The 18327-nt window shown below is 44.8% G+C and overlaps 1 protein-coding gene across 3 annotated transcripts in view; it reads left to right on the top strand.

Annotated features, from left to right (window-relative positions):
• The first annotated feature begins 484 nt into the window (after positions 1-484).
• Positions 485-18327, top strand: part of ACBD6 (acyl-CoA binding domain containing 6) — a 150622-nt gene continuing 132779 nt past the window's right edge. The window contains exons 1-2 of one of the 3 annotated variants that reach the window (XR_013262390.1): positions 485-841; positions 3678-3742. Coding sequence is in view for 2 of the 3 variants with exons in the window: in XM_077453097.1 (XP_077309223.1) it covers positions 647-841; positions 3678-3742 (260 nt within the window). In the remaining variant the exon portion in view is untranslated. Of the gene's footprint in view, positions 842-1452; positions 1516-3677; positions 3743-18327 lie in introns of those variants that run through there. The other 2 variants (XM_077453097.1, XM_077453098.1) reach the window with 2 other exon arrangements.

The following is an 18327-nucleotide window of genomic DNA, read 5'->3' as shown; positions in this document are numbered from 1 at the left end:
AAAAGGGCCCAATTTGGACATTTTCACTTAGGCGTGTACTCACTTTTGTTTCCAGCGGTTTAGACATTAATGGCTGTGTGTTGAGTTATTTTGAGGGGACAGCAAATTTACACTGTTGTACAAGCTGTACACTCACTACTTTACATTGTAGCAAAGTGTCATTTCTTCACTGTTGTCGCATGAAAAGATAGAATAAAACATTTACACAAATGTGAGGGGTGTACTCACTTTTGTGAGATACTGTAAATCTTGTATAATAATAAATATATACACTAAAGAAAAGCTGCCATTCAGGAATCACGGCTGGTGTTTGCAGACACAGAATGGTGAGCTCTATGTGGACATACAATGAGATTACAGGAGATGATATTCATTGTGATGATGATTCTCCTCCACAGTATACATGATGACATCTCACTCACAGCACACAATGCCCGGCCAGTCTCGTGTTATCAGCACCGCGCATGCGCACTGTCGGGTCCCCGTACTGGGCTCTGCACATGCGCGATAGCCTTTTGCCAGTTTAAAATCCCGGATGTCAGTGGGCGCCGGGGTACCGGTGCAGTGTGGGGAAAGGTGTCAGTCTGGTGGTGCAGGTCCGGTGTCCGGGCAGACTATGCGGGCGGGGTGTGTGTGAGCTCCGGACATGGCGTCTCCTGAGGTGTTGGAGGAGTTCAGCTCCGGGGAGGCCTGTTCAGGGGGGTGCGGGGATCTCGGGGACTTCCTGCTGGAGGGGGAGGAGCTCAGCGCTCACTTCGAGCAGGCCGCCAGACACGCCCAGAACCTGGCCCATGTGGCCACCACCGAGCAACTCCTCTACCTGTATGCCAGGTACAAGCAGGTAATGACACCTTCCATGTGTGGCTCCTCCCACGTGACACCTTCCATGTGTGGCTCCTCCCATGTGACACTTCCATGTGTGGCCCCTCCCACGTGGCACCTTCCATCCACGGCCCCTCCCATGCGACGTCCTCCCTCTTTGCAGCCCTTCCTACATGACCCCCTCCTACATTAACCCCCCATGTGTGGCCCCCTCCTACATGACACCTCCCCACGTGACGCCTTCCATGCGCGGCCCTTCCTACGTGACGCCTTCCATGCATGGCCCTTCCTATGTGACACTCTCCATGTGTAACCCCTCCTATGTTACACCCCCCCATGTGTGGCCCCCTCCTACATGACACCTCCCTACGCGACGCCCTCCGTGTGTGTCTGGGCCCCTCCTACGCGACGCCCTCCGTGTGTGTCTGGGCCCCTCCTACGCGACGCCCTCCGTGTGTGTCTGGGCCCCTCCTACGCGACGCCCTCCCTGTGTGTCTGGGCCCCTCCTACGCGACGCCCTCCCTGTGTGTCTGGGCCCCTCCTACGCGACGCCCTCCCTGTGTGTAGAGGCCCGATGCTATGTGTCCACCATGTGTGGGGGGAGGGGGCTTTGCTACGTGCTCCCTTCTGTGTGTGTGGGGGGGGGCCCTCGCTATGTGACACCTTCCTATGCTGTATGCCAGGTACAAGCAGGTAATGATCTCTCCCCCTATAGTCATCCTCCAGCTGCCCTCCCATCCATTATACGGTATGCCAAATGCAGGCAGGTAATGCCACCCCAGTGTCATCCTTATCCCCCATGTGACCTCCTTCCTCTTACCCCTATTATACTGTATGTCGGGTAATGAGCCAGACACCCAGCATCATCTTCATCCCTCATATGATCCTACACCAGTCATACCTCATGTCAGGGATAAGCAGGTAATGCCTCCCCACCTTGTCCTCGGTCCTGTGCCCCCACAACAGTTATCTTTTATGTCCAGGATAGGCAGGTAACAATTGTACATCCATCTTGTGTCCTCTGCCTCCTCCAGCCCTTGTATTCTGTATCTCCGACCATAGAAATACAGACCAAAACTGGATGGAAAAGTCCAATATCCATTTTAATTGCTGGCAAAAAAGTCTTAAACCACTCCCCTTCATCAGGGCTCAGCACATGCCTTTGGATGTAACCATGTGTTATGCTGAGCCCTGGTGAAGGGGGAGCGGCGGTGTTGTCCCTGAAACACATTGGCAGTGTTTTATAGGACTTTTTGTTTTAATCAACAACGCCTTGGACTCTTTCATCTGGTTTTGGTCTGGTGCTCCTTTCTGTATTTCTATGGTCTGATCTACAGTTGGGTGCCTATCAGGGAAGCCTCGCTGTGTGGGAGCCACCTCACCACAGCTATGGAGCTTGTCTATCGTGTCACCTCCTTGCTCTTCCACTTCCACTATCTTATGCCAAGCAGGTAATATAATGCACTCAAGTGCCGATGCCACCATCCTGCCTTATGGGTTAGTTCATAGCTGTTACATCCGGCATGCCTTGTATGCCAGCCACAAGCTGCTAAGATGGCACCACATTCTCAATACCATCTTATCTTTAAGTGGTTGTAAAGGCTGAAGGTGCCCCCTAATGCTCACCTGAGCTCCCTCTAAATCCAGCGATGTACACGAGAGCCTCGGCTATCTGGGGCTCCCTCTCCTCATTGGCTGAGACAGCAATGGGAGCCATTGGCAATCGCAGCCAGTGAGCCAATGAGGAGAGGGCGGGACCGGGCCAAGCCATGACTTGCTATGGGGGGCACTGGTCAAGGGGGAGGAGCCAGGAGGATCGGAACTTCTCTGTGCAAAACCACTGCACAGAGCAGGTAAGTATGACATGTCTTTTTTTTTTTTTTTTTTTAAACAAAAGCCGTACCTTTTTAATACTACTTTCATATATGGATTTTAAAGCAGAGTTAGGACTCCTGTATTTGTCTGAACATGTCATATGTGTGGTCGTTTTTAGTTTATGTAAAAAATATTTAATTACTAACCAGATCTCTGAAGCAGGCATGTTCCATGTTAGCTGTGGGCATCTGAAGTGCTCCTGTGTTCATTTCCATGCAGCTGGCTACCCAGCATGCACCTCTCGCGCCTGCGCAGTAATGTCACTGTGTGGCTCTCCCTCTTCCTAACAGGTTGCCAAAGCAATGTCAGAGGAAGGTAATGGAAGTCTTCCTGTTCAGGTCATTTCCAGTCTGCAAAAAATGTGAGATTACTTCAGTTGGTGATTCGCAAGGAATCCTGGAATGCATGACGCCGCTATCCCAGGAGCCCTTGTGAATCGTCTAGTGACCTAATCACCTAGGCGGCTGCTGCCGCAAGAGCAGCTGAAATAAGAATAAAAAGGTATTTACATAAAAAAAAAAAAAATAATTAATTGGGAAAAGCACACTCAAAGGGGACAACATAGCAAGTGTAAAAAATGGGTGGAACTCCACTTTAATCAGTCATACTTTCAGTGCTAGCTTCAATCATGCATTGCTGGGTCAGTGTTTAGCTCTTCTAGTATATGGTATATGGTACCATCTATTATGTGTCCATCTCTTCAATAGCTATACATCTCTATCTATCTCTCTTCTTGCTATAAGAAAGGAATGAGTCCCCGGTGCGCCCTCTTGACCATGTGCTCATTCTGCCTTTTCCTCCTGTGTTTAATACCAGATACATGCAGGTGATAAGAACCGCACAGAGACCCTGGTCTCATTTTAGGTCATTATGCATCTGCTTATAGTTTACACCAGTTGTTAAAGGACAACCAGATCTGATGCCCTGAGTCATTGGTTGAGTACATAGCAACGTTTAACAGTGTTTATCTTTCTTGGCAGGTGAAGGTTGGAAAGTGCAATACTTCGAAGCCAGGTTTCTTTGATTATGAAGGCAAACGCAAATGGTAAGAAATGTTGCATGATATAATCCAGCGTCTGCAGTAGGAGCCGGATGTTTTCTCAAAGAAGCTGCTTATATTCAAACTTGGAGAATGAACATTTTGAATGTGATTGGCTGATGTGTGATTGCTGTTGCCCGTTTCTTATATTTAATATCTCAAAGATCTGATGTGGGTTAAATGAGAGTTCTTTGACCAAGAGTGAAAGCTTTTACGCAATAAAACATTTTGGTAAGTAGTTGAAAGTCTCTCTAACACAACCATCTATCTATAGTCTACACTAAGGTAGAAAATATTAGGTTAAAATAAGAGAATTGCATGAAGGAATACAAAGTATATTCCTTAAAACATTAATCTACAAACGCAGTTAAAAGTAAAGGGCCGATCTTTCCTATAATTACCCGTTTGTTTCTCACCAAGGTTCCATTCTGATGGCTGCTCTCCCAGAAAGAGAGATCTTTCCCATCTAGTCTCTGTATATCAATACAGGCTGATGCCTCATTGGTTGGCATAGCGTGGCAATTGATTGGTGAGCTTCCCTATTGCTGGTTAAGGATTGCCTGCATCTCCAATCCCTAGACTTTGCATAAGTCAGCCCCCTTTATTGCAAATCCTTGTGACAATTCTGAGCAGGAGATCGACTTGCATTTTCCCGGGAATTTAAGTACTGATCATGGGTTGGCCTCCCTTCATTGCATATCCCAGTGTGGGATCCTTTGAAGTGAGTGTGTAAAACCGTGTGGTTTGAATCCCATTGTTTGTACACAAAAGCCTGGGCACTGTCTTTTCTGGAGCTATATGTGAAGATTACCGTATTTATCGGCGTATAACGCGCAGACCCAAGTTTAGGAGGGAAGTTTAAGGACAATAAAAAAATTACATGTAAATGGTCATCAATGCAGCCTTATCAGTGTCCACTGCAGCTTTCCCCCGAAACTTGCCGGTGTGGAGCGAACGCCGCAGAGATCGCAGGGTCTGGACGGAGCTGAGATGCACATAGCCGAGTGTACTTGGCTCTTCTCGGCTCCGCCCACAGTCACGCCCAGTCCCGCCCTATGATGGACATAACACAGGTCCAATGGCGTGACTGTGAGTGGAGCCGAGTACACTCGGCTATGTGTATCTCGGCGGCGATCGCTCCGTTCGCAATCAGCGGAGATTGAAGTATAACACGCACCCCAAGTTTAGGAGGGAGTTTTAAGGGGGGGGGGGGGAACTTCTTTTAGGAGGGAAGTTTAAGTAAAAAAAAAAACCTACGTTTTTAAATGTCCATCAATGCAACCTTGCCCCAGTGCAGCTTTGTCGGTGCAGCCTTGCCCCAGTTTCCATCGCAGCCTTGGATGAATTTAAAAAAGGGGAGACACCGAGATCGCCACCGAGACTTGCTGGAGCGGAGCGAAAACCGCTGAGATCGCAGGGATTGGGCAGAACCGAGATGCACATAGCCGAGTGTACTTGGCTCTTCTTGGCTCCGCTCAGTCACGCCCAGTCCTGCCCTATGATGGACATAACACAGGTCCAAAGGCAGGACTGGGCATGACTGTGATCGGCGTATAACATGCACCCATGATTTTTCCCCTGATTTTAAGCGGAAAAAAAAGTTTGTGTTATATGGTAATATGTTCTGGCCTGCATGGATACAAGCTAAATGATATTCCTAATTACAATATTTTACAGCTATTAATAAAGATTTCACATAAACTCATAAGGCAACATTGCATAGACAGTCTTTTAATCATACTTTGTTGTTTTGGCCTTGCATTACTGGAGGTCTGCTTTTAACATGCACTAGCCCTTATGTTGAGCATTATTACAAATATAATGACCATATAAACCTTTTTAAATAGGTTGTAAACCTCAGACATGAAATATGAACAAAGCATATAACTCTATAGCAGTTATGGTGAGCTTTGACGCCCCACATGTTTTAGAACTACATTTGCCATGATGCTCATGCACTCTGCAGTGTAGTTGAGCATCATGGCAATGTAGTTACAAAACATCTGGGTGGCCAAGGTTTGCAGTCACTGCTCTATGGTGTGTACCTGTCTCCATCCAGAGCACACAGTGTCTCATTTCTCTGCTATCAGCATGAATCACTTCTGAGGAATTTTCCTGACACCAAGAGAAAAAAGGGGTGACAGGGGAGGGTCCTCTATCAGATTGAAAACCTCCAGCTCTGTTGAATACATGTGTGTAGGCTTTTCTACGTTTCCACATCCCCATGCTGGAAAAACGTATCGGTGTGACAGGGGCTTAAGGGTTTACAACCTCTTTAAATCTATTAATAGGATTTTCTTTTCTATTTCAGCCTGCATCAAATGTCAGCTCTCTTGCAAGCATAGCATCAATCTTTAGTTTCCCCACCTGCTTGTGTAAAATGGCTCATTGTTTCAGAAGTATGTGAGGTCAAATTATAGGTAATTTTGTGCTGAATATGTGAAATATGGCATTGCTGACATCTTTCAATCTATTAAATCTTCTGCCCTTGTTTTAACTTTTGGCTAGTAAATTATTATTATTATTATTATTATTATTATTATATATTTTTCTGTCAGTAAATACCCTTTTATACAGCCTGTTTTTTTTGTTGGATATGCCAAGGCTATCTATCTCCCTCCCTCTCCCCAATGGGTGTCTGTAAATCCAGGAAGTGATCAGGCAGCAGCTTCAGCTGCCCACAGTTAAAATGGCTGCAGCCAGACTTGGTGGAGGGAGATTTCTGCAGCATATTTGGCAAGTACAGAATGACAGTATATGCAAAGTGGTTGGAGGGAAGCTTCAGAATGGCAAAGATGTTTTTTATTACAGATTATTTGAGCAGACTGCAGTTCCTCTTTAACCACTACAGATCCGCGCTATTGCCAAATGACGGCAACAGCGCGGACCTACATTTCCGGGACGACGTCTATTGACGTCGTCCCGGATACGAGCGGCCTGCGCGCCCCCTGAGGGGCGCGCGCGGCGCGCTCTGTGATCGGCGAGTCCGTGAGACTCGCCTGATCACCGATCCGTGCAAGGGGTCGATCCCGACCCCTTATCACGTGATCAGCTGTCAGCCAATGACAGCTGATCATGTGATAGAACGGAGCCGGTAATCGGCTATTATTCCTCCTCGCGCTGACAGCGCGAGGAGAAAAAAAAAAAGCCGATCACCGGCGGCCGTGATCGGGACATCAGTCCCGATCACGGCCATCAATACAAGGGACCACCTGCCACCTGCCAGTGCCCACCTGCCTCCCGCAGTGCCATCCTGAAGTAAAATAAAACGCAAAAGTAAGTGCCCCCCGTCAGTGCCCATAGTGCCCACAGTGCCACCCCACAGTGCCACCCCACAGTGCCACCCCACAGTGCCACCCAATCTGCCTCAAAGGTGCCGCCCATCAGTGCCGCCCATCAGTGCCGCCCATCAGTGCCGCCCATCAGTGCCGCCCATCAGTGCCACCTATCAGTGCCCATCAGTCCCATCTATCTGTGGTACCTATCAGTGCCCATCCGTGCCACCCATCCGTGCCATCTTATGTGCCCATCAGTGCCGCCTTATCTGTGCCTATTAGTGCCGCCTTAACTATGCCTATCAGTGCCCACCAGTGCCCACCAATGCAGCCCATCAGTGCCCACCAATGCAGCCCACCAATGCAGCCATCAGTGCCGCCTAATCAGCGCACTTCAATGAAGGAGAAAAATGACCCGTTTGCAAAATTTTATAACAAACTATTAAAACATGATTTTTTTTTTTTTTTTTTTTTTGCATCTTTTTTTGTTTGTTTAGCAAAAAATAAAACTCCGAGCTGTAACTAAATACCACCAAAAGAAAGCTCTATTTGTGGGAAAAAAATGATAAAAATTTCATTTGGGTACAGTGTTGTATGCCCGCGCAATTGTCATTCAAAGTGCATCAGCGCTGAAAGCTGAAAATTGGTCTGGGACTGAGGGGGGTTTAAGTGCCCAGTAAGCAAGTGGTTAAATACTTACCAGCTGACATAGGCCTGACCTGCAACACTTCTTCCCAGAGCCCTCAGCAGATGTTGTAGGAGTGATGATAAAAAAGCAGAGAACTCCATAATAATCTCTGTAGTTGTATTTGTGCCAGCTACCACATTATTCTAGCACAGATGCTGTGACCTCTGCTAGTGGTAGTACTAGAGCCCCCATAGTGTGGTGATCAGCGTTTTACTGCATTGTAAAGGCTGGTCACCGCAAGCACACCAAAAAGCAGTTTTTCTGTGTGTCCCATTCACACTGCAACACAGCCCAGCACTGCGATAAAATTAGGACATACTGCATTTTATTGCAGCACACTCTACAGGATCACGTCACCCATTGAGCTGTTGTACAGCGACATGAATGAACTGTACTTTTGTACGCTTCAAATAAAGTTGAGTGCGCTGTGGAAAAAAGGGAGCATTGTGTGCACTGAATAGCAAACCACACTACGCCTACCACAGCCAGAATGGACAGAGGAAACCACAGCAGTGTACTTATCCAGCAGCTGTACGTTGTGTTTGAACTGGCCTTTTAACCACTTAACAACCACCCATTGCCGATTAACTGCTTCAGGGCGGTTGTTTAACTCTGAGAGGCCGTTAATTAACGGCCTCCCAGAATTCTGCTCTCGCGTGCCCCCTGGGGCGCGCACACGAGAGCATCCGTGACCGCTGGGTCCAGTGGACCCGGCGCATCACGAATCACGGTAAACGGCCGCTCATCGCGGCCGTTTACCACGTGATGGCTCCGTCAAATGACGGAGTGATCACTTGTAAACAAGCCGGCGTCATGTTATGACGCCGGTTCCTCCCTCCCCCTCTCTGTACCGATCGGTACAGCGGAGGGGGAAGAGATCAGTGTCAGCAGCGATGTGGGCTGCATCTGCAGTGCCCACATCGCTGCTCACCGAAAATTAACCCCTCGATACTCTGCAATGCCCTGCCATTACTCTGCAATGCCCTGCCATTACTCTGCAATGCCCTGCAACACCTTGCAATACCCTGCAACACCTGCCAATACCCTGCAACACTCTGCAATGCTCTGCAACACCCGCCAATACCCTGCAACACTCTGCAATGCTCTGCAACACCCGCCAATACCCTGCAATGCTCTGCAACGCCATACTCTGAGATACCCAGCCATAGTCGGTGATACCCTGCAATACCCAGCCATAGACATCCCCCCCCCCCCTCCCGCCGCCCTCCGATGCTTCTACCGAATCGCTAATACGATCAAAGCCAGAATCTTTTTTTTTTTTTTTTTTTTTCAGGCTTCCCAGCTTAGAGGTGAGATGCGGGGTCTTATTGACCCCACATCTCACTGTAAAGAGGACCTGTCATGCCATATTCCTATTACAAGGGATGTTTACATTCCTTGTAATAGGAATAAAAGTGATCCAAAAAATTTTTTGGGGGGAAAAAAATGTCAAACTAAAATAAAGTAAAATGAACAATAAAAAAAATGTTTTTTTTTTTAAAGCGCCCCTGTCCCCATGTGCTCGCATGCAGAAGCGAACGCATACGTAAGTCCCGCCCACATATGAAAACGGTGTTCAAACCACACATGTGAGGTATCGCTGCGAACGTTAGAGCGAGAGCAATAATTCTAGCCCTAGACCTCCTCTGTAACTCAAAACATATAACCAGTAAAAAAAATTTAAATCGTCGCCTATGGGGATTTTTAAGTAGCGACGTTTGGCGCCATTCCACGAGCGTGTGCAATTTTGAAGAGTGACATATTAGGTACCGTATATACTCGAGTATAAGCCGAGATTTTCAGCCTCTTTTTTGAGGCTGAAAGTGCCCCCTCGGCTTATACTCGAGTCACCGCTGTCTGACTGCTCGATCAGCGTATCGAGCAGACAGACGGCGGACATTAAAATTCAAAAGCCGCGCCTCCTTCTCCGCCTCCGCCTGTGATAGGCGGAACACTGAATTTCCCAGCAGTCAGTGTTCCGCCTATCACGGACATCCGTTCATTCTCATACTACGGACGAGTATGAGAGGATGTCCGTGATAGGCGGAACACAGGCTGCTGGGAAATTGAGTGTTCCGCCTATCACAGGCGGAGGACGGAGGCGCAGCTTTTGAATCGTAGAATGGCCGCCGAGAAGAGCGGCGATCCATCGGCACGACACGGGACGGAGGAGGCACGGGACGGAGGAGGCACGGGACGGAGGAGGCACGGGACGGAGGAGGCACGGGACGGAGGAGGCACGGGACGGAGGAGGCTCGGGACGACGGCGGCTCGGGACGACGGCGGCTCGGGACGGAGGCTTGGGACACAGGTAGGCTGGACACACACACACACACACACACACACACACACACACACACACACACACACACACACACACACACACACACAGGGATGGATGGATGGATACACACACACACACACACACACAGGGATGGATGGATGAATACACACACACACACACAGGGATGGATGGATACACACACAGGGATGGATGGACGGACACACAGGGATGGATGGATGGATGGATGGGTGGACACACACACGGGGATGGATGGACGGACACACACACAGGGATGGACGGACACACAGGGATGGACAGCCATGTCTCACCCTCGGCTTATACACGAGTCAATAAGTTTTCCAGTTTTTTGGGGGTAAATTGGGGGCCTCGGCTTATATTCGGGTCGGCCTATACTCGAGTATATACGGTATCTATCATCTTTCACATTATGCAAAAATTGGGCTAACTTTACTGTGTTGTTTTTTTTTTTTTTTTGTTTTTTTTTTTTTAGCACAAAACTGTTTTTTTTTTCCAAAAAAAAGCATTCGAAAAATGACTGCGCAAATACTGTGCGAGATAAAAAGTTGCAAAGACCACCATTGTATTCTCCAGGGTGTTTGCTAAAAAACATATATAATGTTTTGGAGTTCTATGTAATTTTCTAGCAAATAAATGATGATTTTTACATGTAGGAGAGAAATGTCAGAATTGTCCTGGGGGCTCCAGAACACCTGATGGCGCTCCATGCATGTTGGGCCTCTGTATGTGGCCACACTGTGTAAAAGTCTCACACATGTGGTATCGCCATACTCGGGAGTAATAGCAGAATGTGTTTTGGGGTGTAATTTGTGGTATGCATATGCTGTGTGTGAGAAATAACCTGATAATATGACAATTTTGTGAAAAAAAAAAAAAAGTAAAAAGAATCTTGATTTTGCAAAGAATTGTGGGAAAAAATGACAACTTCAAAAAACTCATCATGCCTCTTACTAAATACCTTGGAATGTCTTCCTTCCAAAAAGGGGTCATTTGGGGGGTATTTGTACTTTTCTGGCATGTTAGGGTCTCAAGAATTGAAATAGGCCGTCAGTACTTCAGGTGTGATCAATTTTCAGATATTGGCACCATAGCTTGTGGACTCTATAACTTTCACAAAGACCAAATAATATCCACCAATTTGTACTTATTTTTACCAAAGATATGTAGTGGTATAAATTTTGGCCAAAATTTATGAAGAAAAAATTACTAATCTGCTAAATTTTCTAACAGAAACAAAGAAAAATTCATTTTTTTACAGAATTTTCGGTATTTTTTCTTTTATAGCACAAAAAATAAAAAAACCCAGCGGTGATTAAATAACACCAAAAGAAAGCTCTATTTGTGTGAAAAAAAGGACAAAAATTTCATATAGGTCCAGTGTTGCATGACTAATTGTCATTCAAAATGCGAGAGCACCGAAAGCTGAAAATTGGTCTGGTTATTAAGGGTGTTTAAGTGCCCAGTGGTCAAGTGGTTAAAGTGATTGTAAACCTAAAAAAAAACCCTGCAAGACAAAGGCATAAGCTAGTATGCATAGCATACTAACTCATTATAAAATAATCACCTTAGATTGAGGCCCCCACAGCGGTCCCAGTCCACCACTGGCCGGCAACATCACTCCCGGAGTTACTTCCGGGTATCACGGGCTACGGCGCTGTGATTGGCCGGAGCCGCCTGTAACGGTACACTAGCTGACGCAATGGCACGTTCAGTGTGCATGTGCCAATGATGTCAGCAAATGCTGATACAGGGGATATCTCCTAAACGGTGCAGGTTTAGGAGATATCAGGGGTAGCTACAGGTAAGCCTTATTATAGTAAATATAAAAAGTGCAGTGCTAAACGTGAAAATACACAATCATTGATGGTAGTGAATCCAAAAAAAGTCCATACACTTTGTGGTCCCAAGTAATGATAATCTATCACCCAAAAGGATCACCGCTGTGAAACTTCTGCCACCAAATGGAATATAAGGAGACTTACTGGAACGTATGGACCCTACTCCGTTTATACTAAATTGGTTAGACAGGCAGTGGTGTATCAACACCTAGTTAGAGACGGCTAGCTGCAATCTTCTCCAATTGATCTTATGGTAATTGGAAGGAATTCAGCCACTGAAGCCATTATAGTAAGGCACTTCATTGTCAAAGTCAAAATCCTCTCAACAGTACTCTGTTAGGACATAGATCCAAGGAGAAAGGATAGAAGACTCGACCTAGTGTAAAACCATATAAAAAAAATGTATTTAAAAAACACTCACATTTTGGTAACCATCAAAAGGCCTAGATTGAATGATGCTTCAAGTTATAATGGCATAGGCAGGACAATGGAATCAATGCATTTCGTCTGTCAGACCTCATCTGGGGTGTCCTGATGCCTGTGCCACCACAATATTTATAGATAATGTACCCCATCACCTGGATAATCGTGTTGCTTAATGCTGTGTCTAATCCGCCGATCGCTTCCGGGATTGACAGCAAGATGGCGCGGAGGCGAACATGTCAAGCCTTCATGTGGAAATGGAGAATCGTAGCGATGTGATAGCATGTCTCTCAGGCCTCGATCTGAAAGGCAGGACGCACGGGTCAAACCTCAAATGGAGACAACGGAATCCCAAATGCAGGTCAGGCCTTGCATCAAAGCGAAGGCTAAGACCAACCCTCTAGCTGTCATAAACAGGCCTATCACCTGACACTCAAGCCCCTAACTGGAGATATGAAGTAATGTAGCAAGCGCTATCTATAATAGCAGGCCAAGCCTCATATAAAAAGCGAGAACCAGCAATAGTAATGCCACTGTTATACATCTCGCTGTACAGTCTATCATAATATAACATACATGGACAATTAAATGATGATAAATTTTGAAATAAAAACAGAACAGATAAAATATTAAATTAAATGAAAAGCATATAATTCCAAAGAACACCCCTATACCATATATCAAGTAAATTCACGTAGCTAAATCATGCTTGGTTGATAAAGGAGTTAATGTCCCCCTCTATGTTCATCCTGAACAGGGAGTAGGAATGCAGATGGTAATTCCAGTCCAAGTCTTGAAACAAGTCTCAAGTCTTTAAACACACCTGTTGTAAGCCCCTCCACGCCAAGGTGGTATATAATCAAAAATTGAGTACCACTAGGATCCCGATTGTGGTATCTACAATGGTGTTTAGGAACACTGTGGTTGATTACTCCCTTTTTTTTATTTTTTTTTTATTTTTTTATTCTCTATGTGCTCATTGACTCTTTATGGAAAGGACGGATGGTTCTGCCTACATATTGTTTGCCACATGGGCAGGTAATCGGATATATGTTTGGAAGCGGTAAAGAATTGCTTCATATCATAGATCCGATTAGTGACTGTAGATTTAAATTGTTTTCACCTTACCGCTTGTATTGTGTAGGCATTGTTTTTTTTGTTTTTTTTTTTTTGTTTTTTTGCAGGGGTAATAACCCACAAGGTTATGAAAACAAAAGGGTTTTACTGGAGGAGTTATTATATTGGGGGCAATTTCACTTTGTAGGGATGGAGCACATCCGATCATTTTTTAATAAAATTACATTGTTTATATAGAATTAGTTTGATCTGTCTGTTGGATGGAGAATGTAGTAAACATGGGCCACTTAACCACAAGTGTGTGTGTGTGTGTGTGTGTGTGTATATATATATATTTTTTTTTTTTTTCTCTATCAATTTTCAAACACATGGTTTTTATTTTTTTGGGGGGGGGAGAAACATTAAAGTCCAATTCTTTTTGCTTAATGTGAAAGATGACGTTACGTCGGTCCTCTTTACAGTGAGGTATGGAGTCAATAAGACCCCACATCTCACCTCTAGGCTGCCGAGTCCCCACATCTCACCTCTAGGCTGGGAAGCCTGAAATCAAAAAAAAAAAAAAAAAAAAAAAAATGATCATGGCTTCCCAGCCGAGGCGTCGCCATTCGTTTTATTTTTTTTATTTATTCTTTATTTTCCAAATTTTTCAAGCTTTACAAATATAAACTATTCAGCATAATAATCAAAACAACAACATTTCTTTGCAAATACTCATCCTTATACCTCACCCGCCCCCCTCCCCCCCCTCACTCGGTCCTTACCCAGAGAGTTTTCCTAACATTCAAGCAGGTTCAAATAGCTTTCAGATTTTCGAAATTGTATCCAGGGTCGCCATTTATTCTGATATCTCTCTTCTAAATTATCCAATTTAAACATTGTCTCTTCAATCTTTCGTATACTTTCTAATCTTTCTACCCACTCTTTCATGAATGGAGGGTCGGGATTCCTCCACCTTCTCGGGATCAGAGCCTTAGCAGAGTTCAATAAGCCAGGGACCAGAGAATGCGCATACTCTCTCTCTCCTTTTTCCGGGTCGTGAAATAGACATACCCAGGGGTCTCTCCTAATCCCTTCTCCTGTTATTTCAAAAATCGCTTTTATGATTTTCTCCCAGAAAAGCTGGATCTTGGGGCACTCCCACCATAAATGAGCAAAAGTACCCACCACTGGACAGCCTCTCCAACACGTTGAGGGGGTCTCACTCCTAATTTTATTTCCTTGCTGTGGGGTTATATACCACCTTGTTAAAAGTTTATCTGACATCTCTCTGGTTTGTAAGTCTTTAGCTACCGAGTAGGTCCGTCTAATGATCCTATTTCTATGGAGGTCGTTATCTAAAGATCCAATTTCCCTTTCCCACTTCTCCAAATATGGGGGGTACTTTTGCTCACCTACATCTGTTAGGATTTCATATATTTTTGAGATCCTTTTTACCAGGCAATGACAGTTCTCTACCAACTTCTCTAGTGGTCTTAGGTGCTCCTTACCCCGTAGTGGTTGTGTTAAAGACTGAGTAAAATGGTGCAACTGTGAATATCTCCATTTGTCTAGTGGCTTGTGTCCCCACTTCCCTATAATTTCCTCATATGTGCACAACCTATTCCCTTCCATAACATCTTGTAGCTTAATATTGTCTTTTTTAGCCCAGCTACTATAATATACGTGTTCCTCTTGACCTGGTAAAAAAAATTTAGTGTCCAATAGTGGGATTAGTGGTGAGTTGTGTTCCCAGTTATGTCTCTTATTTATTGTGTCCCAAATTCGAAGTAAACCTTTTGTCAGTAAATTTGTGCTATTCCCTAATTCTCTATATTTTGCAGGTATCCATATTATCCCCCCTAATTCCCTTCTACTCAACTTTATTTCTAGTTCCACCCAATCCTTTCCCTTTTTATTATGTATCCAATCTGTGATTCAAGAAATTGCTATAGCCTCATAGTATCTTTTAAAATCGGACATTGCTAACCCTCCTCTATCTTTGCTTCTTGTCAGGATATTAAGAGCCACCCTCGCCGCTTTTTTTTTTCCATATGAATCTTTTAATCATAGTTCTTAATTTATTTAAATAGCCCTGTGGTAACAGTATCGGGACCATTTGACATGTGTATATAAACATTGGTAGAATAAACATTTTAACTACGTTTATTCTCCCTATCCATGATAGCGCTTTATATTGGATCTTATCCAAATGCTGTTTAATTTTATTTAATAAGGGGATATAATTGACCTCGAACAGATCGCCCAACGCTGCCGTCAGCCTTATTCCCAAATAGACTAGCTCCCTCCTACACCACCTAAAAGGGAATTTAGCTTGGAGAATTCTCTGCTCTTCTGCTGGTATATTTAAGTTTAAGATTTCAGATTTGGTTGCATTAACCTTAAAATTTGAGACTTTCCCAAATTTTAACAGTTCTTCCATAATCGCCGGTATGGAGGTTTCAGGGCTAGAAATATAAAGCAGGAGATCATCTGCAAAAGCAGCGGCCTTGTATTCCCTCCCTTCAACTCGTATTCCATGGATGTTTTGATTCTTCCTAATTGCCGACAGGAGGGGTTCTAATGACAATATGAATAATAGTGGGGAAAGCGGACAGCCCTGTCTTGTCCCATTGCACAATTCCAGGGGGCAGGACAGGGCCCCGTTTATTCTAATTTTCGCTTTAGGTTGAGTGTACAACGCTTCTATCCAGCCTCTCATCCTCTCCCCTATTCCATATCGTTCCAACACTTCAAATAGGAACCCCCAGCTAACCCTGTCAAATGCCTTTTCAGCATCTATAGACATGAGTATCGTGGGGGTGCCCTGCCTTATGGTTTCCTGGCTTAACATAATGGTCTTTAATACGTTGTCTCGCCCTTCTCTCCCTTGAATAAATCCAACCTGGTCCTGCTGTATCCACTCTGACACATGAGGTCTTAATCGTTCAGATATGATTTTTGCAAAAAGTTTAATATCTGAATTTAGCAAGGAAATTGGTCTATAACTTTCCACCGCGAGCGGATCCTTTGCCTCTTTCAGTATCAGGACCACATGTGCCAGTAATGTTTCATCTCGAAATTTTCCATCTCTCCCCACTGCATTAAAATAGTCGCATAATTTTGGGACCAGCTGTTTTTGAAATTGCTTATAGTATAAGATCGGGAAGCCGTCTGGTCCCGGGCAACCTCCCTTGGCTGTATTTTTAATCGCCCACTCAATTTCCGCCTTTGATATTGGGGCTTCTAATGCTTCCATTTCTATGTGTTTAGCCCTGGGGATGTCTATCCCTTTCAAGTAACCTTTTATGTTTTCCCTTACGCTATTCCCTATGTTGTCTTGTTGTTGAATATTATAAAGGGCCCTATAGTATGTATAGAACGTGTTCACTATGTCCTCAGGCATATTTTGTATATCCCCAATATCATTTCTCACTTTTGGGATAAAGGTTTTACTTTTTTTTTCCCTTCACCCTCCTGGCCAGCCATTTGCCTGATTTATTTCCCCATTGATATTTCTCTGTTCCCAGGATGTGGTAAGCGGCCTCCCTGTCCTGCTCTAGGCAATCTTCTAGTTCTCTTTTTTTTATTACTAAGTCCTGAGTATCTTTAAGTCCCCTTGGTCTACTACTCAATTCCAGTCTCTGGATTTCTTCGTACAGTAGGGTTTTCCTCCTCTCTCTCTCTCTCACGCTTTTTCCCCGCTCCAATCCCTATTAATATTCCTCTAATAACTGCTTTGTGCGTTTCCCATAATATAGGGCTGGAGATTCCTGGTGTGTCATTTAATCTAAAAAATTGTTCCAATTCTCTCTCAATCTTACTTACAGAGTCCTTGTCCTGTAACAGTGATTCATTCAATCTCCAGTTCATCCTCGGTCCCTGGTCCTCCCCTACCTCCAACTGAATCTTAACTGGCGCATGATCAGACACTGTTCTTATTTTTATTTCCGCTTTCTTAAGGGCCGTCAAAAATGAGTGTTCCAAAAAAATATAATCTATGCGAGAGTAGGAACCGTGGACCGAGGAGAAGCATGTATAATCCCTGTCCTTTGGGTGCAATACTCTCCAGGTATCCTGTAGCTGGAATGCAGCTAGGGCCCTTAAAAACATTCTCTGCTTATATTCAGATGTCCTAGAACCCCCTGCTGTGGTATCCATTTTAGGGTTCATACTCCAGTTGAAATCCCCAGCCAGGATTAATTTCCCCTCTTTAAAATCTTCTATTTTGTTCAATACTTTTTTCAAGAATGTACCAGCATTTTCATTTGGGGCATAAATATTGACAATTGTACATTTAAGATTAAACAGCATTCCTTTTAAACACAAGTATCGTCCCTCCGGGTCCACTAGTCGGTCCTCTAAATTAAACCTTGTTGTTTTACTAAAGCCTATAGCAACCCCTCTAGAATATGAGGATGGGGAATCCCCATAAATCCATACCGGAAAATTAACCGAATTCAGTCTAATCCTTGAGGTGCATGTTATATGCGTCTCTTGGAGACAAACAATGTTTGCTTCCATATGGTATAACTCGTCATTTACCCTGTATCTTTTCCTTTTTGTGTTTAAGCCCCTTACATTATAGGTGATAACATTGACTATCCCCATATCTTTTTCAATGACCATTCTCCCCACCGTTTTGGGGCGTCTAGTGAACCCGGTAGAGACTACCCTTGCTAACCCTGTGGGAGGACCGAGTGAGAGCCCAAAGAAAAAAAAAAAAAGAAAAAACCCCCCTCCCCCCTCCCCCCCTTGTCCTATAACAGAACGTCTCGTAAGACTGGGTAGGACTCCCCCTTTCCTGTTAAGCCTATGGGTCTGGCAGGCCATTATTTGTGGTCTCCTCTCCCCCATAGTATCCCTGGGGTTCACCCCTTGTGTCCATCCAGACCTCCCTCAAACCTCCCTCCAGCCCCCTCCCCCCCACTCCTGAAACATCCTTCTAGTCATCTTGGCTTCAAATAATTGGATTCTTTCGTCTCCAGGGG

This window comes from Lithobates pipiens, unplaced genomic scaffold, assembly GCF_037356315.1.
Source record: "Lithobates pipiens isolate NorthernLeopardFrog02 unplaced genomic scaffold, aLitPip1_a1.2 Scaffold_23, whole genome shotgun sequence".
Lineage (NCBI taxonomy): Eukaryota > Metazoa > Chordata > Amphibia > Anura > Ranidae > Lithobates > Lithobates pipiens.
This window is presented reverse-complemented; position numbering and strand designations above follow the sequence as displayed.